The sequence below is a fragment of the Fringilla coelebs genome (assembly GCF_963513975.1).
Source record: "Fringilla coelebs genome assembly, chromosome: 6".
In the NCBI taxonomy this organism is placed as follows: Eukaryota; Metazoa; Chordata; class Aves; order Passeriformes; family Fringillidae; genus Fringilla; species Fringilla coelebs.
Genome location: NC_140034.1, coordinates 15,332,701 through 15,357,964, shown reverse-complemented (window position 1 = coordinate 15,357,964; position 25,264 = coordinate 15,332,701). Strand labels below are relative to the sequence as shown.

Here is a 25,264-nt window from a genome sequence, read left to right as displayed (position 1 = left end):
TTTCACATGCACAGCCTGTGACTGTACAGCAATACCCACATCAATTGGAGACTTGGAACCAACTGAATACCCCACAGGAGCCCATCAGAAAGAGCTTCTTACAAAACTGGTAAAAAGTGACTTGCATTTCATGCTTCATGAATATAGCACTGCTTGCTATATTCAGGTGTAGGTTGTGGGAAATCCTAGTGAGTTTTGGACAAGGAAAAATAGTTGCAGTGTTGTAAGGGATTAATAAGGTTTCTAAGGGTAATGGTTGAAAGATGAGCACTAGCACAGGTGGTACGCATGCATAAGGGTTTCACTGGATCACAGGAATTTAATCAGTGATGTGCATAAGTTTCATCAATCAGTCATTTTTCTGAGGGTTTACTATTTTCCCAATGAAGAGGACAGTGCGGGTGAACTTATCCAGGATCAGCAGGAGGAATGGTCTGTTGAATCTGACCCGAGGCGGGCGAGGAAAATCCCCAGATCTCCAGGTAATCTCCTTCACCGTGGCCCCGGCCGCCTCAGTGCCGTTCTCATGAACATTCAGCATGGCTCTGTGGATCACCTGCAAGGAACAAAGGAAACAGCCTCCAGCTGACAATCCAGCAAGAAGAGAGCAGCCTGCCACCCTCTTCACTTTGGCCAGCCAAAGGGAGCCCTGCCTGGAGCAGGACCGAGCAGCAGCAGCTTTTGGGGAGGTCATCACCAGTTGCTCCCGTTCACCGCAGCACTGACAGCCACCACACCACTCAAGCCATCCTCCTTCACTGCTTGTGCAGAGAGTAACCCTCAAACTGCAGGCAGCCAAAGAGCACTCAAGATGACCGATGACAAGAAATTCTGGAAGCAAAGAAACCTGGTAATTTAGCCGGGACTCAATTTTGTCCTTGGCAGCTTCATGTATTATTGTGAATTTACCCTGTCATCTAGCTGAAAAAAATAACTTTTTGAGAACACTAGAAGGGCAGGAATAACAGCCCTTTGCCCTGTGTAGGAAGAATTAGAGGAAATTTTACCAAAGCTAATGCTCTACATTTAGATAATTTTGTTTAGTAGCCAAAAGAACATTTAATTATATGTATGTTTTCATCCTCATCCTCCAACCATGCCTTTCTAACCCCTTGTAAGCATGTTTGGCTTCAGGTTTATGAAAGACAGGGCTTTCTTTGCTTCCAGACTGGCAGCTCTTGATGAATGAGTGATGCTTCAGAGACACTGGGACAAGCTTTTCATGGAATATTATTGTCAGATTCCTGGGAACAGGCAAATCCTGTGGTTGCTTTCACATGCTGACTTACTTTTGAAACCATCAGTCCAGGCTCCTCAGTAATCCCTGAGAGATCAGCTTCTTCAGTAAACAGATTGACCATACCCATTTGTTTAACTATATTTTTCACATCATAGGTACCAGAAATAGAAAATTTTGGAATATGCAGATGTATTTTTCTGTAACAAACAACACAAATAGGGACAAATCATCATCACAAATCAACATTCCTCAATGACTTCAGTATATTGACACTTCACGTTTGTTTTTCTAAATATTTACAGCCTTTTCTCAGGGTTCAGATAGCACTTCTGATCAGGTTAGCTACTTAATGTGGAGGGTTGGAACAGAATAAGTCTGTGCTAGCTCCTGTCTCTGCAGAGGGGTTCAAGGAATGGGGTGGAAGACACAACTGTACCAACTCAGTGGCAAACAGACTACTACTGACAGGTAGGAGGGCTTTTTCAAAAGATGGTAGCTAGCTGACCTAAGGCTGTTCAATTACACAGCAGGGCCTTGGCCACCACAGAAATAGCTGCAGTAATGGTGAACTAATCCACTTTTACACAGAATGCCCTCAGCATAACACCCAACAGCTACTCCATTGTAGTTTCCCTCTGCTTGTATGAAACAAAGGTCTGTTGACCTCATCATGGTGCTAAGTATTTTTGGTTGAACCAGGAACTTAACCCAAGATGAATCCCAAACTCAATGACATATTTGTTCACTAGCCATAGCTCTTTTTCATTTTCATTTTCCAGCTAAGAAAAGGGAAGTCCATCATAGAGTCAAGTCTATACATTAAGTGTATAGAGTTCAGTCAAATAACCTGTCCTTTAATGTTTTGTCTAGGTGAGATAAACACAACTAGTCTGTAACATGGTCACCTCTCACCTTAGCAAAAAATCTTACCTGTCTTGGAGGGACTTTTCCCATTTAGTTACAGTTCTTTTCAAGAGGGCATCTTCTACTTGCTTCATCTTCCCTTCATCAGGCAGAACAAATAATGCTGCAACATCTCCGTTGTAAGGAATCTGAACCAGCCAACAGGACAGCTCTTCATCAAAGTAATTTCTGTAGTAACCCTTTCGATACATCATGTCAACTGTTACAGATGTTTTCTGATCCACAAAAAAGTCCTCCTGTTTTGTCTGTGCCGTACTGAAGGGTTTCTCCCAATGGGCTTATGACAAAAAGAAAATGTATTCAGAGGAATGCAAAGAGGAATGGTCAGCGTGAATAAAACAGGACCTAGTTCCACAGCCTTCCTTTCATTAGAGTAAATATCCTTTTCATGTTTCTGCATCCTCAGGTGTTACATCATTGTATATATGTATTTTTAGGTGCTTAAAGACAATTCCAGACAGATAATACTGAAAACACCATCTTTCACTGCAGCATCAGTCTGTGATCACACGACAAAATTAACCAAATTCCATAAAGATATTTGATTTAAAATTTCATTGCAGCAGGTGAGGACATATTTTTACTGGCAACCAATATACATGGGTTTATAGCGATACCTTCCAGATATTGAACATGATTTCCTCTATTTAAAATATTTAATTTTTTTCTCTTTTCATTCTCTGTAATAAGCATTATCTTTGCACCCTTTTATAAATCTTACCTTTAAAGAAGACATAGTTAACGAGAACCATTGCGGTCAGAGGATCAAGATTTTCCACTAGTTTAACTATTTTCCCATTTGTCTTTTCCTCAATATAACTGTTGATCTGACTCTCAGCACCAACAGAATTGTTAAAGTCAGTAGAAAAGACTTCAGATTCATAAAAGCTTTTGACATCATCAAAGAACTTCTGTAGTGGTTTTAGTGTCTCTTCTATAAAAAGGGCATTGCCCAGGCTCAGCTGGAACTCACTATCTGAACGGTTCAGCATGTGGAGGAGTTGGCAAAAACCTTCATGTATTTCCTGCTCCTGAGTCTTTTTCAGGTTAAAGGCAAGCCCTTCCAAAATCTGTGTCAGTGTCACAGCCTTGGCACCAAGTGCCAGCATTGCAAAGGAAGCAGAGATGCTTATGGGTGAAAAGAAAATATTTTTGTCCATTGCTTCAGATGCAACCAGCTTGTAAAAGGAAAATGCAAAGTCAGCATTGCTGAAAACTAGTTTGACAAATGTTTTGTTCTTAAGTGGAGAAGCTTCTTCCCACTGAGAATTATGTCCTGGATAATATGTCCCTTTAGCATCATCCTGCTTATTACGGTAGCGAGGATGCTGATGACGTAGGGCAACTGTATGCAAACCAACTAGCAAGAAACACAAGGAGAAAGTGGTCTTCATTTTGCTTTCAGCTGTTTCTGCAAAAGAAATAGACATGCAAAACACATAATGGAAACTAATTTGTTCATACTGTGTCCTCCAGTAAAATAAAATGATGCTCTCAGAACACACCTGTTCTCCAAAGTCCCCCACACTTATAGATCACATTTCTGATGCATGTCAGCGTTCCCTGGAAAGAATACACCTCCACTATTTATATGGACAGTCTAGTTCTCATTCAAAAGAGGTAACTTCAAACTTTTAAAAGTTTATTTACTTTAATATTAGCCTATTCTTTTAAAATTTGTAAATAACAGGAAGCTTATGACCTTTTCCAAAGAGAACAGGCATGAGTTTGTTTTGTACTCAGTACTGCACGAAGGTTACTGCAGCTCTGTTAGCCTTCCTCAATTCATCAAATAATTAGAGAATTTAATCTGTGTTAAACAAAAATGTGATATATGCATAGACCATACTATCCAGAACCAAAATTACAAAATACTCTTACATTTTCTTCAAAGGGGAAAGACTAGATGACTGGTCTTTGTGGTATAAAAGTCTATAGTAATTTCTATTGTTTCCAAACGCAGCTTTTACGTTATTATGTGAAGTATCTTTAGTATCGGTTCTTTCTGGCTTTTGAAATGTATTGATTTTTTTCATAAGAGGTATATTCCCTATTTACATGTACAAAGGCACCACTCCCAGGCAACGACCCCCTCAAAATGAAGTGTAAGAGATCCAAAGGAAAACTAAAAGGGTACTTACATTGCTACAGTCTGGTCTTGTCTGCTCATTCTTCTCTTCAGTACCATTAAACAGAGTTAATCAGAGCACTCCGTTAATCATTAATTAGTTCAAATAAAAGTTGCCAGTGAGGATGCACAACAAGCAGTAATGGCATTGGCTGTTTTGGACAATTTTTCCAACCCAGACAAATGCTGGGTGATGGGGCTGCAGACAAGAAGGAATGGAGCAGAGACTGTATCTCTGTTGCTTCCATGCTTGTAGATTGACAGGAGGGACCTGCTGCTGTGGGTGTTTGGCAAGAGAGCCACAGCCATACATTTCATGTCTGGAGCTGAAAGTTGTGACTTGGTGTGAGGGCCACCCCTTGCTTGGGTCTGTCTGAGCCAGCACCACTCACAAAGGATCACAGCATTCCTGCCAGAACGCCCTCTTTGATTCGTCCTGGGGCACTGCCAGAGCCACAACCTCTCTGGCAAGATTTCAGAACAGGGTTTGGATTTAGGAAGTCCTCGTCCTAACTAATATACCTCAGTCACAACTTTCAACACCATTTTGATGGTTTTGTGGAATTTCTTATGCAGAGCAGATTGTGTGTGATTGGTGAACAGTCTCCAAGTTTCTTAGGAGAATAACATGTGACATTATCACTTCTAGCAAGACATTTGCAATCAGTGAAGATTTTACTCATCGCTGTTGGCCATCATCTGTGACTGCGTATTTGGGTAACTGGGGAAGAGTTTTCACCTGGCTTTGTAGAAAACCACTACTGCTAAGAAGCAGCACTGACTGCAAAGAGAAACATGTGGCCAGAAACAGACATCTTGTTTCCTCTGGTTAATTTTCTGCATCATATGCAGCTGAAATGGACAGCAGGAGGACACAGAACAGGCTGCAAATTCACCTTTCTTCCAGTACTAAAGAAGACATGTTGGCATCACTGGATGATATTCAGGGCTGAATATAATACGTGAACAAATCTCTGAAGGAGAAACTAAGGCAGAAAACGAACTTTTTTTAACAGATCTAGTTGCCAACACGTCCTCCTCTGCAAGTTCCCAGGCATTTGGTTTCTGAGCAGGAGCCCCAGACTATGTCAGGTATTGAAATGCCCCAGATGAGGTGTACAACATCTCTGAATGAGAGCACAACTGATGAGGAGCTGCGCTAAGGAAGCTGAAGGCAATGCTGGAAATGGAACTGGATTTTCTTCCCCTCAATCTCAAATCAAGGCTCTTGTTCTGTGGTTGTTTTATATGGCTGCATAGTCAAACAGCAAAACAGGACAGGGCATACCCTTTTCTTTTTTAATTCAGCAGAGTTAATATTTTTGCACACTAACCTAGGCGCTGGAACACCTGATCACTTGATCTGGTTACAAGACCCTCAAACCATTCTACTTGAGACCATCAGACCCAAGTCATCCACTTGGCTCATATGTGCGCTGCGAGAGGTGGAGGAGGAAGTGAGGGAAAAAGCAATTCACAGCTTTCCTTCTGAGGGTCTTCTGCTTAAAGATCAAATAAAATATAAAACTACTTGTATGACGTGTAGATAATTTTGTGTGAATAACTGTAGCTGTTTTCACCTATCTGTGAAAGACATGTATGTGAATGCACACACCTCTAAGTATTCACAGGAGTGGAAAAAGATCATCCAGTAAGTGTGATGTGTTAATGTAATAATACATGCACAAGCCTGGCAGACAGGAAACTTGGGTTGCCCTCTGAGAATAATTCAAATAGAAAAAGAGACAAAGGCCCTAAGAATTGTTGCTGAATATGATAACTGATTGATGAAGATGTGGAATTGTTACTAATTCTAGTCGTAGCAGTGTGTGAGTAGTTCTGCTAAAGAGAATCATTACCTTTGTTAAATATGAACAGAACCTGTGGCTAATAATATGTGGCATAATTAATACATTATGATTTGAACTGAAAAAGAAATACTATCTCAAATTGCTTGTGATATTTTAATAAAATATAAATAACATGATTTGATATATGATAATATATAAATAATATGATAATATATAAATAATAACCTTAAAACATTTTTAAGACCGTTGAAGAATTACACATTTGGTATCTTTTATATGCAATTGTTTTAAACTTTTTTTTCTAAAAGCTAGTAAAAATTAGGGTACTCTTTTCCATCCTGGTATGAAGTAATGTAAAGGGGCATTTTCTTTTCTGATGACAAAATGCCTGAGAGAGTTAATGTCTCTTATCCTGATTATTTACAGCCTAATCAACTTATTTAATTGTCTTACTTTTATTAATTTTAAAATTTAATTTACTTCTGAAAGTGATTCTCAGGTTTAAAATATTTTTACATGACTTAATATTAGAATGGGAAAAAATTCATATCGCACTTGTGCCTCATGCATGGAGAACACTTTCTGGGGAGAGTGCTAATGTAGTGGAAGGACACAACACATTGCTGGAACCCTTAATAGGGAGTCTGTCCATCTAACCAGAGTGAACACAGGTATTTTCCAACCTTTCCTATTATATTAGCTCAATTTTCCCTCACTAGGAAAAGCCTAAAGGTGGCCATGCAAGAGATGGTTGAGACGTTAAGGGTTTTTTTTATTCTGTCTCTTTGGGTTTGTCCTAAACCTTCTGCACAAAAAGTGCTCTCAGCCCAGGTCTGTCATTCAGGAGAGCACCAGGAGGTCATGCACGAGGAATAAATACAAATTGCTTCACCCTTCATCATCCTCACAGCATTTTAATTGCAAAACTTAATCCCTTATTCCTTGTGTCAAAAAAAGCATTTACAATGGAAGATGAACTTATAGTGGAGGAACCTCCATACTCTCTCCTGTAAGTTCCTATTCCCAACTCCTCCCCATTTCCCATCTGCCTCCAACCAAGTGTCCTGCATTTGCACCTTGGTCCTGCCTTTCCTTGGTCCACCAACAGCCTGGGCTCCCTGAAAAAGGGGTTGCTTAGCAGGGGTTGCTCCTGTGAAATATATGACAGACAACATGAAATGGAAAAGCAGTGCATGCAATATCTACCCAGGAAGTTTATGATTTGTAGGCTGCATTGTGGATAGAGTTTAAAAACAAAAGCCATACTGATCATCAGAAATTGGTGACAGGAACACAGGAGGAGCAAGCAGTGTGCTGGTGCACCTTTGGAACTGCAGCATCACCCTGCAATGTGCCACTCCACATGCATTGCCTGTGTGTGCAGAACCATCTCTTTACTGACATAGAACTTGGCTCCTGCGTGCTTCGTGTGATGGTCTGTAGCTCTGGCATCAGATGTGATGATGGAACACAGTTTCCCTTTGCCCAGTCTCTGCCACAAATTAGTTTTTCCTTCTTAATGCCTGCTAAATTGTCTCTTTTCAAGGCTGAAAATCTTTCACCTCCAACAGGAGCTGTTCCAGACCTTAGATTAACCTTACAAGTTTTTTCTGAAGATTTAATAGTTCTCATTTATCCCTCTGTTATTATAGAACCGTGTGGATGGTCCAGAGATTTAGATAATTTGCCATGCAATTTGCACTTTTTTTCTTTCCCAGTAATTTCTAATATTTAATTTGCTTTCTGTTCCACTACTGAGCTGATCTGTGTATGTACTACCACCAGAACACCAAACCATCAGTCCTGTGTGACAGCAATCAGTTCAAGTGAAGCGTTTTGCCAAACCTGCAGCTAAAACTTAGCAAGAAAATCAAAGTCCCTATCACACAGTAACAGGCCAGAAAGCTATTGTTGTTTCTGGTTTGAAAATGAGTCAGAATTTGTCATGTCCATTCCTTTACTTTACCAGGAGATGGTGGCACAGGGCTCCTTTTCCTATAATCCCCAGAACTGGAGGCTCATGTTCTATTTGAAGATAACTATGTAGAAGAATCACACTGGAAGGCTGGCTTCTTGCAAGGGTCTCACTCATAGCTGGTATACTGAAATAATTGCATTTTACTAGTGGAATTTGCCCTGTGGACCTTTTTCTCTTGGTGTAAAAGAGCCCTTCTTATGCAAACAACTTTTAGAATGTCAAGTTCACCAGAATATAAAAGTTCTTGTTTTGAAATGAAATTGTCTACCCAGAGAAAGCTCTTGGTGTTAAATTAAATTTAAATTTATGTCCTACGTTCTTCTATATTTTTGTGAAGCAAACATGGCCTTAATCAAGCCCTAGTAAAATCCCTTATGTAGATATTTTGGAGTTACCCTTAAAATTTATTGCTTCCAGAGCCAGATGGAAAGTATTAGGGCTAAACTTTACAAAGTGCTACCATTTGTTATTGTACAACAGATTAATATTGTTGGCCTTAGTGAAGAAGCAGAAGGAAGATCAACTAGCTGAATAAATATTTTCAATGAAATTAAATTTATTGTGTGATTCTATTGCTCATTTCCCTATAAGATTTACCACAAGACGCAGCTCTCACTTGAAAGATAGAGGAACAGAAAATGAATTCCAGTAACCGTCCCATGAATATGAAAGCTATGGTATGGCTTTTTTGATGACTAGAGAATCTGCATCTGTGAGAGCAGCCAACCTAACAGCATTCATGCACATTTTAGAACCTATTACATCTTTCATCTCTGTGCACAGATGTTTTCTCCTGCTCTGAGGTTCTTTCCTGGCTGCAACCATCTTACTGAGACTATACCATGTAGGTTGGACTCAATAATCTTGGAGGTCTTTTCCAGCCTTTATGATTCTGTGATCTTGTTTTATACTGATTTTTCATTTTAAACCTCTTCCTTCATCAGAGCACCTTCTATCTGATCTGTTTTTCCTACATGAAACATAGTAAACAATATAGTGACTTTTCCTTTATAAGATATTTGCTCAAGTCAAACAGTCTTCTTCAGACCTTCCATATGAGAATCACGTTGCTGTTAACAGTTTTCAAATGATGAAGAATACATTCTTGTTTAGTAAAGTAGTAAATCATAAGAATTTTTTTCCATATGGCTTATGGAAAAGAAACTGAATACAACAAAAAAAAATAGAGAAAGACTGTATAAATAAGGTTTATTCACTTGTACTAAATTCAACTCCAGCACTAGAACTGAACTGTACTTTCATCACTGAAATTCTTTTTTGCAAGAAACCACCAAAATAATTTGCAGTAACATCAGCAGAGTTTGTGTGACCAGGGTGTTAGTCATATCAAGGACATTTACATGAAATTGGTGAATTGTAGTTTTCTTTAAAATTGTTAGTCTGAGAAAAGTACAATCACCAGATTGTTTAAAATGGATTCACTATTATACCTGGGACTAGGAATTTACTGAAGGATATTTCCAGATCAGTCTTTGGTGGCTAACAGTTTAAAGGGAATTAATTCAATAGAATGAATGATATCATATATATGCTATGCTTACATCTAATGAAAGCAGTCCCATGTGGGTAAGGGCACAGCGCAGCAACCAACCAGGAATGGGTAAGATTTGAGGGGTGTGTTACAGGACTCAGAAATACATAGCCCATGGTGGTCTTCATGCTTTTTTGCTCTTGATAATTTGCACTTGTTCTAACTCCCACTGTAGTGAATGTTTAGAGTTTTCAAGTGAAATGCACATTTAAGCATGGTTGTATTTCTTTTGCACTTTTTCTGTGGTTGGAAATCCTAGTGCCTCTATTCTTTGGAGACATGTTTTGAATGCTGGATTAGAGATTAACTACAAAGACGCATGTCAAAGATGGGTAGCTGTGTTCTCAGAATCCCCGTTCAAAACCTACCCTGCCTGGGAACTATCACAATCTGGTTTTAAGAGCTTAGTGATTGCTTGGAATTAGTGTGAGCACAAGGAAAATGCCTGCAGCTTTTGTTGCACTGAATCTACTGAAACATTTAGAATGGGGTTGGCTTGCAACCTGTCCAAATTCTCATTTCCTTGCCATAAGAGCAGTGATCACAGGCTGTGCAGATGACATCACTGTGGTGAGAGGGTGGATGTGCTCATTCAAGGCATTCCAGATACCAGGGCCGAGACCCAAATCGCATAGCTGGGAACAAGAAAGTCCAAAGTACTGGTAGCATCTGAACAGCAGAGCTTATGTGAGCAGATGGTGCTTCTGTAACTATCCAAATGCTCTGTGCCTTTTGGCATTGTCAGCACCTTTCCTTTCTGCTGGAAGAAACTCAGTCTGCAGTGGCCCTGCAATTCCACTGCTCCATGTTTTGTAACAACATTCTACATGGACTCTGCCATGTGGCAAAGCAAACAGTGTTACTCGCAGGAGATATCCTGTCATCAAGCAGAGTCCCACTGGACCATAAACAAGGTCAGACAGAACAAACTTACAGTCTCCCACATGGCTCACAGGCTGCCAGGAGAAGTTTGGCACTCAGGTCTGCTGGGACACAGCTAGGCTGCCTTCCAGGGACCCAGCCCTGTGGGTCTATCCTCCCTCAAAGGGGTTCTCAGCTGAGTTAAACTCTCTCTAGGTAAGTCCTTTTCCTCATAACTTCCCATAAGTGTGTCAGATCATGGCTCACAGACCCATAGCAGGCCATTTATGTTGGATGTTTATCATAGATGGTCACGTGCTTCACTGTAAGCTGTATTATCCCCTTCCGCTGGTTGTCACTGCAGGAAGTCAGATGGATTAGGTTATAAAGGTTACAAGCTTTAGCTTATAAAGAAAGTCTAGTTTTCTTTCAGGGCTTAGTTTGGATCCAGCTGCCCCATAGGCTGAGAGAATGCATGAGTGGGAACTGTAGAGGAATAAAAACATCTTCAGATGAATGAGAGGCACAATAAAACACGTGTTTACCACAGATTAAATACACAGTCCTTAAATGAAAATTTTAGTTATTTATGTCTATCAGAATTCTGATAGATTCAATAGAATGAAGAGGGTTCCCTATCACATATGAAGACAAAAGAATGATTCAAGGACTAATAATGCAAAGTAGACCAAGATAGAATTTCTTGGAATTAGGAAAAAATACTCCATCTCCCTACACAAGTTTTCCAGAATTGTCTAGTTCCTAAAGAATATTATCAGAACTGTGCTGAGAGTAACATCAGTGAGGTATGTTCAGTGCCCAGGCTCTATAGACCTTCATACTACGAATTGTAGGTGTTTTTCTGCTTTTGGTGTATGTTTGGCACAAGATTTCCTGTCCCCTACACATCCCCTTCTTTCCGAGGGATTTAGGATGATCCCTCTTCCTACCCCTGGTCCGTGCCACAATTCAGGTCAACCTGATGGTCTGGAGCATGAAGTTGCTCGTGTGGAGGAAAACTGTAGAGATGCCCCACAGCTTGGTAGATAAGACCCAAACCAGCATTCAGAGATATCTATCCCATTTTATACTTTTGCTAGTGGCAGCCATTTTTCACAGACAGTAGGGAAGCTACCAATGCAGCTGTTGTCTTGCCATCTCAAACCCAAAGGCCTGGGAGGTACATGGGGAAGGAAGTTGCTCTGTGTGTGATTTCCCAAAGCTTTTGCTCTGTCCTAGCAACGATTAGATTTTTCCTAACTTCTTTCCCTTTAGCAACAACCTGTTTTTCTGCCACCACACTCTGATAAAAATCTCGTGGCTCTGATAAAAATCTCACCATCCTACCTTTTAATCAGTCTTGGTGCACAGATTTATCTGGATGGGATCTCACAGGAACTGCTCCCAGCTCCTGTTGAGTTCATGTAGGCACTGCAGATCAGGCTGCCTCACACCCCGGCAAGTTCCCATTGATCTTCACGCTGTAAAAGCCCCTGCTTTGCACAGAGGTGTGGTCTCTGCCAGTCCCCTGAGCGATGCCATCTTGCCTCATGAGGAGAATAGCTCAGGGCTCCCACCGAGTTCTTGCCACTTGGAGCAAAGGGAGTCACACAAGGCAGCGATCTCCAAGTCCCCCTGAGTCAGAAGCACAGCTCCCCATACACCAGCCCAGTCCTACAAACACCAGTGGGCCCCTGCAGAGCACCTCTGTGTAAGGTGGGCCAAGTTTGGGAGAACAGGTCAGAAGGGCAGAGGGATGTCAGGGATGGGGAACTTGTTTGTTGATTTGGGGCTTGCACTACCTTTGAAGTGCTCAAAACAGACTGCCAGGATCACTGTAGAAATGAGCAGTGTACATTCAGAAGTGTCATCTCCCTAGGGATGGGGACTCAACTCCTCTTGCAAACAATGTCTCCAGGATCAATGTGCAGTGGCATGAGAGCAGTGCAGTGAGACAGAGCTGTCAAAGTTAGACTCTCCTTGAGGCAGCAGCTGTGCAAGGGTGCCTCAAGGTTTGCTACAGAGTTTAGCCCCAGTCCTCCACTGCAAGAGTGGGTGATCTACAGACCCACAACAGCAAGAAAGTGTTTAGGTGTTTCTTGAAAACAGATTTTACCCAAATAGGCAACTAAAGAGAGAATGAGAAGAATCACAATTTCCCTATGAGAAAGGTTGCGGTCATTTAACAGCTTTAAGACATATTTCACTGATATCTGCTACGTTAGTAAGAATGACTAAAGATTGTTGTTTTTAAGAGATTTATAGAATAGTAAAAGAGACTGGAGTAATTCCTTAAGTGACATATTTAAATTATATTGTATATTTTATTGATTATCCAGAGTTGATCAATTATTCATGGAATTTTTTCACAGAAAATTTATGCTATGCCTAATGTCACTGTCTCTTAAAGTTTTTTGCTGACCTTGTGGAGTGCAAAGAGGCACTTGCAATGAGAGCTACATCAGAATAAGCCTATTGTTTCAGGGATTATTCTTTCTTTTTTGTCCGTGATTTCTTAAGATGTCCTAGGCAAAGAGTCGGAACATGTGAGAAAGAGCAGGTTGATTGAAGATAAACATCAGCCTAGGTAGCGAAGAGTGATGTAAGGAGGAAAGGACTCTGCAGGGACCAGTTCAGAAGAAATAGTAGAATGACAAGCGTTGTTACCTATTGGGATAAAACTTTTGGTGAGTAATCCAGAACTGAAAGCAGGACAAAACTCCTTAGCAGAGTTAATTCATTTTTAAATATAACAACATACTTAAGAAAAAGTTATCTTCCATGGAAAATCTGGAATATGCATTAATAAGTGGAATTGTTGTGGTGGTTTGACGCTGGCTGGATGACAAATGCCCACTAAAGTCATTCCATCACTCCTTTCTTCAACTGGAAAATGTGGAGAAAATAAAATGAAAGGTTCATGAGTTGAGATAAGGATAGGGAGAGATCACAAACTGATTACTGTCACAGGCAAAATAGACTTGACTTGAAGAAATTAATTGAATTTATTACCAATCAAAACCAGAGCAGGATAATGAGAAGTAAAACAAATCTTAAAAACACCTTTGCCCCAACTCAGGGAGAAGGGCAATAAGGCATCATCAGATGGTTCTGCTGCTGCTTCCTCCTCAGGGAGAGGAGTCTTTTCCTTGCTCCTGTGTGGGGTCCCTCACACAGAAGACAGTCCTCCACAAACTTCTCCAGTGTGAGTCCTTCCCATTGACTACAGCTTTTTATGAACTGATCCATTGTGTGTCCCTTCCCCAGGCTGCAGTCCTTCAGGCACGGGCTGCAGTCCTTCGGGCACAGACAGGCTGCAGTCCTTCAGGCACACACAGGCTGCAGTCCTTCAGGCACACACAGGCTGCAGTCCTTCAGGCACACACAGGCTGCAGTCCTTCAGGCACACACAGGCTGCAGTCCTTCAGGCACGGGCTGCAGTCCTTCAGGCACGGCTGCAGTCCTTCAGGCCTGGGCTGCAGTCCTTCAGGCACAGACAGGCTGCAGTCCTTCAGGCACAGACAGGCTGCAGTCCTTCAGGCACACACAGGCTGCAGTCCTTCAGGCCCAGGCTGCAGTCCTTCAGGCACACACAGGCTGCAGTCCTTCAGGCACAGACAGGCTGCAGTCCTTCAGGCACAGACAGGCTGCAGTCCTTCAGGCACAGGCAGGCTGCAGTCCTTCGGGCACACACAGGCTGCAGTCCTTCAGGCACAGCTGCAGTCCTTCAGGCACACACGGGCTGCAGTCCTTCAGGCACACACAGGCTGCAGTCCTTCAGGCACAGACAGGCTGCAGTCCTTCAGGCACAGACAGGCCGCAGTCCTTCAGGCCCAGGCTGCAGTCCTTCAGGCACACACAGGCTGCAGTCCTTCAGGCACACACAGGCTGCAGTCCTTCAGGCACAGACAGGCTGCAGTCCTTCAGGCCTGGGCTGCAGTCCTTCAGGCACAGACAGGCTGCAGTCCTTCAGGCACACACAGGCTGCAGTCCTTCAGGCCGCTCCAGCATGGGTCCCCCCGTGGTCACAAGTCCAGGCAGCAAACCTGCTCTAGAGTGGGCTCCTCTCTCCATGCGTCTGCAGGTCCTGCCAGGAGCCTGCTCCAGTGTGGGCTTGCCATGGGGTCCCAGCTTTCTTTCGGATATCCACCTGCTCCTGAGTGGGCCTCCTCCATGGGCTGTAGGTGGATCTCAGCTCTCCCCCGGATCTCCATGGGCTGCATGGTGACAGCCTGCTCACCATGGGCTGCACCACAGCCTGCAGGTGGATCTTTGCTTTGGCACCTGCAGCACCTCCTCCCCTAGTTCTTCACTGACCTCGGTGTCTGAAGGATGATTTCCATCATTTATTCTTACTCTGAACTCCTCTGGCCTCAATTACTTCTGCAAAATACCTTTATTCCCTTCTCAAATATGTTTCCACAGAGATGTTATTGTCATTCTTGATTGGCTCAGCCTTCAGCAGCAGCAGATCCATCTTGGAGCTGACTGGCAGTGGCTCTGTCTGATATAGGGGAAACACCTGGCAGCTGCTTAGTGAAGTCACCCTATAGGCACCACACAGGCCCCCACTACCAAAACCTTACCATGCAAACCCAATACAATTATTCAACTGGGGAAAATGTTACATTTAAAAAGTGTCAGTTCATGGTGATTTTTTACAGTGTTTTTTACTTATTAATTTGATATGAAAATCTCTCATTTACTTCTGAATGTCCCTCAATCAGAGACTAGTTAGCAGTACTACCTAGCCCAAAACTGTAAATGCTGTAGCCATTATATCCCATATCCAATATCAGTGTGCCAAATAACCCAGCTATTACTCCTTAGTAGGATCAACAATTTTCCCCATGAAAAGTGTGGTGCCAGTTTGTTTGTCAGAGATCAAAATAAGGAAGGGCCTGTTGAATTTGATGGTATGAGAAATAAACGACAGTCTGTTAACAATTATGGCAGTGGCTCCTGCAGCTTCAGTTCCAGCCTCATCAACTTCCAGCAAGGCCTTGTGAATTGCCTGCACAGAATAGGAGAAAACACTGTGGGTTATATATGGGACTGGAAGCAGGAGTAAAATAAATTATATTCTTATGGAACATTTAGGAGAAGGAAGGAGTAACAAATCCAGTAGATGAAATTTTATTGTATGATAAATCACCAACATTTTGAAACAGGAATATTTTATATGTCAGGATTGAGCAAGGAGGGCCAAATATTAGCATGGACACACTGAAGTGTACTCTCACCAGTTCTGAGTAGAGTGGGATAAAAATACCCCATGTACAAGATGGTTTATTTTCTTAGATGGTTTGGACTTCTACTAACAAAAATTTTTCTTATTTCAAGGTTAGCTAAAAACTGCCATTTAAATAATATGGGGCAGTATTTGGCATCTTTAGCATTAAATCATAGCTCAAACTCTCACAGTCAAATTCTGCTACTGCAAACTGGAGATTTCCTGAAAACTTTGGGAATATTAAAAATTGAGATGTTAATCAACACAAATATCATAATATCATTTGTAGTTTACAAATTACACAACTTCATGAAAACTATTATATTCCAGTGCAAAGAAGTTATTTAAAAAGTTGCCCAATTTCTCTATGTATTTAATATCCAGCTTTTTAGTAACGGCATTAAAGTAATACAAAAGTGAGCTGGCAGATTCTTTCTGTAAAAAAAGCACAATTACTGAGCTAGCCCTTACACGTCATTGTGAGTTTTACTTCAGTAATATAAAGAGGGAAATAAAGTCTTTAAAAATCCCAGACACAACAGATCAAAACAACCAACCACCATCCCATCATCAGCTCTGTCTACTCACTTGTGAAACCTGGAGATCGTGGTTGCCACTAATTCCAGACAGATCAGCATTACCTGAGAACACTTCAGTAATGCCCATTTGCTCAAACAGGGTTTTAACATCATAAGACCCACTAATAGAAAACTTTGGCAACTGCAGATTTAATCTCCTGTTGATCAAAGAAAAGAAAAGAACAGTGAGGCCTTGCAGCCTCTTTACAGCCAGCAGGGTGTATGCAACTCGGCAACACTTGAAAGCATGCTTTTGATTGCGAATTCGTTTGATGGTAGTCTTTGTATTCCTTGAGCAATTTTGGCTTCCTGAGAGATGCACCATCTTCTTGTATTTACACTGTCTATTTGATTTTGGGAAAATAACCAAACTTGTTCATTGTCACTCTTTCATCCCAGTGCTACATGAGCAGTTAGTTGAGTCTTTTGGCTAAAGGGTTAGAGAGTAAGCGGACAGTGGTCTGCTGGACAGTGGAAAGCCTAAAGTAAGGGAAAAGGAGGATAAAATCTAAGACATAGTGAAGGAAATTAATCGTGTTAACACCATAAAAGAAGAGGTAAGGAGTCAAAAAATAGCCAAGTTTTGAGGCAGCTGTTAAAATGTTGTGATCCCCTTCTGTCAGGTCACAGAGACTGCAGTTTCTTAGTGATTGTGCTCTGCTCTGACTCATTTGGGGAATTGCTTAACACTTCCCTTTATGAAATCAGGACATTATGTCCAGTAGGAGGTGATCTGAAATTGGCATTTTCCCTTGAAAAGAGTGATGTGTGCTCAAATATAGCAATCCATATACTTAGACTTACCTGGTCTTAAGTTTGCTATCCCATTTACAAACCGTTTCCTTGGAGAGAGCATCTTCCACTTGCTTCATCTTTCCATCATCAGGCAGAATAAGCAATGCCCGCGCAGTGCCCTGGTATGGCAGTTCTACCACCACACAGGAGAGATCCTGGTCATTGTAAACGTTTGAGATACCATCATGCTGCATCATGTTGACTCTAACAGATGCATTTGGGTTCACAAAAAAATCATCCTCATAAGTGCGCAAAGGATCGAAAGACTTTTCCCAGGCAGCTAATGGGGAAAAAAGAGAGGTTGTTGCACTCAAATGTGAAGATCATGAAGAATGGCTCATCTAAATTAGACCAGCTTTAATGTAGGACACTGGAGGTATATTGATGGGAGAAGAGGCTCCCTAAATCGCTTCTACCTCCTCTATAACACACAATAAAGCATTCTAGCTCTGCAGTAAACTCTTCATATTTTGTGTGCACATGTCATGTCTTGCTGAAGAGCAACCAAAGGCTGATGACCAGTTGAGAGTCCTTCTTTGTCTGTAAGCCTGTGTAATGCCTTTCATGCCATTTAAAAGCAGTCACTTAAGCATTCAGTCACAGGACCTTCCTATGCCTTTTCTGTTAGGCCATGCCTTATGCAAGCTGACTGCACTTGGCCTAGTGTAGAATTCATCAGCAATTAAAGTCCTAACATTTGAGCAAGGCTCCAGAAGCACAGGCCCTCAAGATGTTATGTCCCAGATTTTCATGCAGAGCACCTAGAAGATCTACCATAAAACTGGGATCCCTGTTCAAGGACGTCAGTCCACCAAGACTGACTGGCACGCATAGTCAGCATAGAGATCTTGAACACATCTTTAGTTATTATGGCCTCAAACAGTGAGGCTATGTGGATCCTTGGCTATGAGGCATCCACTAGGGTGGAATTTTTCTGTCCACAGCTTTAAAGCAAATTGAGTCAAAACCGAGAAATCAGTACTTCTCAACAATCAGATACTCTGCTTTTGGCCAAATCTAATCTTTACTTGAAAGGTCCTGCACAATTTAGCTCTTTGATAAATTGCTAAATTGTCACTCTGGTAATAAATCATCAGAAGTTCCCTAAAATTTTTATTTTGTATCAAATCTATTGAAATTTTATGTTAAGTATCTTACCTTTAAAGTAAATATAGTTAACAAGAACCAGTACAGTACTTGGATCAAGATGACCAACTAATTCAGGAATTTTCCCCTTGGTTTTCTCCTCTACATATTTATTGATTTGCTTTGTAGCTTCTTCTGGTTTATGAAAATCACTGGAGAAAACATCTGCATCATAAAATTCTTTGGTATTTTGTAAAAATGACTCCTGTGGTTCATACCCAGTAGCTGTAAAAAGGGCATTCCCTATATTTAATGTGATATTAACGTCAGCACAGTTCAGTACTGACAAAACTTTGTGAAAACTTTCATGTACATCATGTATGCGAGTCTCAGTCAGGTCATCAAAGCCCAGTCCTTCAAAAATCTGAGAGAGAGTTGTTGATTTAGCACCAACAGCCAGCATGGCAAAAGCAGTGGAGATGCTCATAGGAGAAAAGAACACATTTTTATCAGCTTCTTTTGATGAAGCCTGCTTGTAAAATCTAAATGCAAAATCTGCATGGTTAGAGCCTTTCTTGTCACAGCTATGTGTTAATAAATTTTCTCTTCCATCCTGAAGATTAGTATTGTTGACTTCATGGCAAATGTCTTCAGGGCAGCAATGGGTTACAGCACAAAGAACAGCAAGGAGTAAACAGAGGCACAGGAGACACTTCATCTTCTTTTCAAATTATTCTGTCACAAAATAAACAGTCATTAAATGAGCAGATGGTAATGATGTGCTTGGTAGTAAGAAATAATGAATAGTTTGTTAGCACAAATGTTGCATAGTTCAACTGTAAATATCTGTGTACATAGCGAGCTTAAACTTCCCATGGACACAATGTCAAATTTATTTAACAAATTCTAATAAATTATGGACTAAAATGTCAGGCATAGGAAATTCATAATACTCCATGATAACTGCTCTGAAAAAGCAGCACTTTTTTTCCATTGGCAATGAAAATATAAAGCTACAGTCCGTAATAATCTTTGTTAACAATGCCATTATCTTCCCAAAACACTGTCTGCTATAGGGTGCATCTGAACATACAAGTTATTACAAGGTAAGGCAGGGTGTGGGTTTCAAAGACGTCAAATATTCCACAGTGCCTGCCCAAAAGCAATTTGATATATGTAAGGAAATGTGAGGCAGCTCACTACTCACTGGGACTGGGTAAATTCCCTCACTTTCCTCAGGGCAGCAGCACATGGACAGAGAGCTATCATGGACTACCCTGTGCTTGTTAAATTCACACCCCTGTTTGCTTCATGGTTACTTGCTCACATAGCCAGTTACTGGCCAAAACTGATAAGTGATGGAAGAAGGTCAACTACATGAACTCCAAAGCAAAAGCTTGGAGCATCCTGTGCCATGACAGCAGTGCACAGAGAGGTGGGCACAATGACATGTGGCAAGCAGCAGGTTTGCATCAGATAATGAGGTGCATGTTTGGAATGAAGGAATCTTCCCTTTGGGGGAGCTGCAAGGAGAGTTTCTAACTTCTTAAATGGTGGTGTGCCCCTCACCATGGGTTAACCTGCATGGGATGTGGGAAGGACCTGTGTCAAAGAGGGAGAGAAGCACTCATCCCATTTGGACACCAAAGGACACAGATTAATTTCCTTGGAGGTTACAAGTTTCTTCATTATGCTTGTTCTCCTAAAACTGACGTGATATACTTCACATGAGCCACCTGCTCTCCACCTGAGCTGGAACAATGTCTGGTTTACTGAATTCAGTTCCCTGCAGTTCTGGGGAGGCATCTCCATAAATCCTCTTCAGAACTGTAACAAATTATCAATGAAAATAAGCTTTTTGTCCTCACATATTCAGCATGAAAACAGTTCTAGAACTTTTCTACTGCCATGGGTCCTCTTCTGGTTTCCAGCCAATACAGCCTATTTATATCTTTTTCTTTCAAGAATGTATTTTCCCATGTCTGTGGTAAAGTTTTCTTGGTCCTACATTGATTCCAAGCTGTGAAAGATGACTGTATGTACTATCTAAAGATTTAGAGTTTCTAATGGCAGCCCAAGTTCAAGGATTCTTGGTGATTAACCAGTTGTTTTATTTTTGTATTGATAGTGTTTCTTTTTTTCATAGCAAACATATAGATAGCTGTGTGTTCTTATATTTGCTAGGATCTGGGTGTACTGAGTCTGCCCGAGATCAGCCAGGACCCACTGCAGTGACCCACAGTAACAAGTGGTAACACTAAATTTGAATTTCCTTAAAACAAAAGATGGACTATGGTCCTAGATGGGAATAGGATAAAACTATTTGCAGATAACTTTTAAGCAAAACTCTGCCTCTTTTTCATAGTAAAAAAAAAAAAACAAAACAAAAAAACCCGCAAAACCCAAACAGCCCTTATGTACTGTGGAAAAAAAGAAGAAATAATATAGTACAAAAGGGGTTTCAAAAGTATTTGATGTTAAACATGTCATAGTCTGTTTTTCTCTAGTTATTTGAGATATTGGACACTAAAGTGGGAAAGAAAAAAAAAATTGAGTGCCCATATTGAGCTTAGCCTAAATTTTAAAGAATTTCTGAAGCAGAGAGTATGGTTCGGGGGTTTTTTTCTGCAGCAAGCTTATATTAGGCATGTTTTTAACTTCTGCTGTAACAGACCAGTTAAAAAACTTCTCCCGGTACCATAACTCTCTACAGAAATCTAAAAGAAATGCTTCTATCAAAAGCTGAAAAACACGGAATATTCTCATCAAGTTTTCCTCAAGTACTTTTTCCTTTCAGAGATGAAAACCATGTTAATTTCAACATTTTGAGACTAGAAAATTCCTAACACCAGTATTTTTGTTAACATTTCAAAGCTGAAGAAATTGTAAAGGCTTTGTTAAATCTGGAAGTTATTTTTATGCAAATTAGAAATTCAGAAAATAATTCCCTTCCAGACCACATATTAGTTTGTCTATGGGAGGAAAAGGGGCAATTAAATTTAAATTGTGGCCTTCCACCTACCCCCTATACTCACCCCAGTCCTAATTAGACAGCCTGGCTTTAGCAATTCAATTGTTGCTTTATAAATTAAGTCACCAGAAGAGTTTTTAAATTGGACCTGGTTGTTCAGTCACTAGCGGGATTATACTAATTTTGAGTCACTGTGAAGGCTGTTTCCAACCTGAAAGATGATTACATCAGTATTCTCTTTTAACAAGTACTTAATAAGTCACCATGACTTCAAAGGGTTTTTTAGTTTGATTTCAGTCTAAGTATATTCCCCCAGAATAGCAGGTCCCACTGGTCCTTTGCACATCTGCTTGGTTAATATTTCATTGCAACATCCACACAGAACCAAATCACAAACAGAGAAATAAAATTAACCTAATATTAAAATTCCCCTGACTGCAGAAAGCATCATCTCCAACTCTGTAAAAACAAAAATGTATGTCTAGTACTTACAAAATCAGAAGCCCCGTTGCATTCAGCTGACCATGCTGTTCCCCACACTGTTACTTATACTGCTTCATCATCTTCTGCTTAATTAGAGATGTTAAACATTACACAGACCCGATAAAAATTAGAGCCAACCAAAATAAAGGAGGAAACAAAGCAAATATTGATGAAACAGGCTTTGCAAGGACCATCTCTGTTATTCAGCCAAAGAAGCTGACAATCTTCAGCTGTTTCAATAGCAGCTGTGACATCCTCTCTGTTGCCTCTGACCTTGTGGAGGAACTTAAGTGCAAATGTGTGGTTGGGACCCTACTGGAAACCAGGAGGTTGTGCCTGGAATCACTCGAAATAGGTGCTAACTCTTGGTGCCAGAAGTCAGACCTTCTGTGTTGGGATGAAGCACACATGGAGCTGACAGCCATGTATCACATCAGGTTGGTGCTCTTCCAAAATCTACCCAGAGACAAACCTTCTGCCTGATCCTCAGCCTGCATATGGATGACAAAGTAATTGTCTGTACCTTCTCACTCTGTAGCTTAATACCACTGAGGGGGTATGTGACAGACACATTTCCATGATAGATGTTCCACCCTGGCTGATGTGGTCCCTTCAACTTTCTCAGTTCTGTGTGCATCTCAGTCCTGCCTTGGGCAGGAGTACAAGTGGTGGGAATAGAAGAAGCAGGCTCTTTACTCCCACATGTTGGCGTACTGCGTGTGCCCACCCACTTCTCATTCTCCTTGCCCTCTCACACACTTTTAAATTGTTCAAATGAAAACAAGTGCTGTTTGTTTCTATTACCTTTTCCCAATAGGACTGAAATGCTGATAGACCAGGATGACTGATTTTTCCCAGTTAACAATAAAGACCATGATTGAGTGGTGACATAAAATACATTTCCCCATTTGTGATGACTCTTTTCTTTGTACTTGTTTACTCACATGTGTAATTTTGTTGTTACAAACATAGATAAACATGGAGACAAAACATAGATAAACATTGTCTGGACACTCCTCTTCTTTGTTTTCCTCTACATTTCTTCCACTCTCCCCCTCCCCCCTTCTCTTTTTACTTGCTCCTTCTAACTCTGGCTGTAAAGAGCACAAACACAGAGATTATTTTACTCATCAAAGCCCAAGTGAATAACAGGTCATGGTGGTCAAGGACGAACTGTGTTGCAAAATGGTTATAAGCCTCTTGTTTTCTCTTTCATTTGTGATGCCTTGTAATTACTGTTTTGTTTTTAATACTGTTAAGCTAAACTTTAACAAGGCATTTCCTTACCATTTCATTATAGCAGCAGAAATAAGGTACTAGAGCAGCTTGAAACTAAAACAATGAGCAGACAGACGCACGCATGCCAGGTGTACCACGCACTGCCACAAGCCATTACAGTCCCACCTCCCTGCTGACCACAGTTTCAACTCTGTCATGAAACCATGTTAAACATCTTCATACTGTTCATTTATCTAATGAACTAGATCTTTGTCTCTACTATTTATTTTTTATAGGAATAAAAGTACAGAACATGGAAATAACAAAATAGATGTGTTTTATTCCTTCTGATAATTAAAACCATGACAAAATCTACATTGCCTGAGTCCATGTCGCTGCTCTTTAGGTCATATAGGTCAGTTTCTACACCACACCCCAGCTCACATTTTGATGTCTTTAGAAGAAATAGAGCCATATATCCATTTCATGCTTTTGGTAATACCTTGAAACGTCTTCCAGACAGTTTGTTTTGTTTTGAATAGAACATTCCAAAGCAGGTTTAAAGAGTTCTTAATTAACCATTAGCTGGTATATTCAATGACAAGACAACCACTCTATTTGTCCAGTGTTCTTGTTGTGCTTCTATACCTTAGGTAAGGAAATTAGAGTTTTTGTGTCAATTTAGCAACAATAAAACTCTTCTGGGATTATGGCTCACAAATACACAAGTTACTTAAAATATCAAAAAATGTTATATCTATAAATCCATTATGTTGTAACTTAAACAAAGACTTTTAGTGCAAAGAATACAGACCACAAGCATATTGACAAAGCAGCAATATGAAGGAACTGGATACTGCCTTCCCCTCCATTTCCTTGCTGATAGCCTTGAGTTATGTTATAGTCTTTGGGAAGGATCAAGCGTTCAGAGTGCAGGAAAATTTGCCAAGATTGGAGATTTATGCATGTCTGGTGAACTATGTTTTTCCTAGTCTGAATGAGGTATATGAAGAATGAAGAATAAAGGCACAATCTGCTCATAGTAGTCATGCCATGCTTTCAATACTTGGAGAATACTCCTCTACTGTCCTGTCAGAAAGACAAAATTCAGTAATTTAGAAAGGGACTATGAAATTAGGATTAAATATAGTCTATATATAGTGAAGAAAATTTGCACAAGGAGGGGTAAGTTCTGCTCACAAAACTTCTTTTCATTTGAATTAGCATCATTCATATGAAGTAAGGAGAGAAGAGGGACAAGAATTTAAAAAAAAAATACCAATAGCAATGCCCAATAGGGAACACTTATCATAATTTTTCAGTTAGAACACTTATCATAATTTTTCAGTAATTTGCAACCAATTTCAGTTGCAAATTATACACTAAAATGTAGCAGGTGTGTTGCATGTATGGTGTACCAGTAACAACTGAACACCTGAATCCCCTTTTGCTGCTTTAGTGTGTGCAGGTTTGTGGGTATGACACAGGAACCATAATCTCATATAAAAGGGGCAGGAGAGTAGGGAAATTGCTCTACCATTAGAAACCTTTATTTAGGCCCCAGAATCTTTCAAAAGAAGACTGATTTTTCATTATTTCTACATGTAACAGCTTTACCATGGATTTTCTTTTTGGACCTCAGTATTTCTGTAACACTAATATTAGTAATGAAAGAGATACCAAGATTTTAATATCTGGGTTATTTCCATCTGGGATATTGTGAAAGAATAATATGCATTCTGTTTTCTGTCCTTTCTAATTGCCAGAATAGATGACAAAATAATCTTATTGGCCATAAAGATCTCCAATAATGTCTTTCATTGGGAAGGTACTGTTCAGGATACAGGAATGATTTCAGATAGGGATGGACCACCTGATGAGAGAACCACTAGACTGAAAATTCAGGATAGATGGCTATCTCTGTTGAGCAGCTGAGTTTCGGCCTTGGGAACATCACTTCAGTTTTCTCACTTTTAAGATAAAAATGACACATCTATTTCCTCACTGAGATTAGACGACATGAAAATAAAAAATTACTTTCAAAGGTCTTGAGCATTACTTTAGTTCTTTATTGAGTTTAATGAAGACAGAATAATTTTTATCAGTTTTATTCCATGACACCTTCCTTGGCAACACTGATACACAATTTGAAAATCTGTGGCGTGCAGGATGCAGCTTTATACAGCTTCAAAGTGAAACTTGAAAATTTCCTCAATTGCAAGCTTCCATGAAAAGTCCTCTGGGCTTTACAGAAAGTGTCTTCTTTCCTGGTAAATTTACCTTTATATTCAAGGGGTGGTAGTTATGACGAACATTACAGCATGGGGATGGTGATCAAGCACGCACGAGTATTGCAAGTAGTGCACCTGTATGTACCACATGACACTGCACAAGCCAATCCTTTTA

The 25,264-nt window shown here is 40.5% G+C and overlaps 1 protein-coding gene across 1 annotated transcript; it reads right to left on the bottom strand.

Moving 5' to 3' along the window:
* Positions 1 to 349: 349 nt before the first annotated feature.
* Positions 350 to 18,904, bottom strand: LOC311155468 (uncharacterized protein; the record flags this gene model as incomplete). Its single annotated transcript, XM_084208691.1, has 8 exons — positions 350 to 556; positions 1,290 to 1,437; positions 2,171 to 2,441; positions 2,886 to 3,634; positions 15,318 to 15,508; positions 16,316 to 16,463; positions 17,110 to 17,380; positions 18,259 to 18,904. The coding sequence occupies 8 exons, from the start codon at positions 18,902 to 18,904 to the stop codon at positions 350 to 352; spliced, it is 2,631 nt and encodes an 876-aa protein (XP_084064817.1).
* Between the last annotated feature and the right edge of the window lie 6,360 nt (positions 18,905 to 25,264).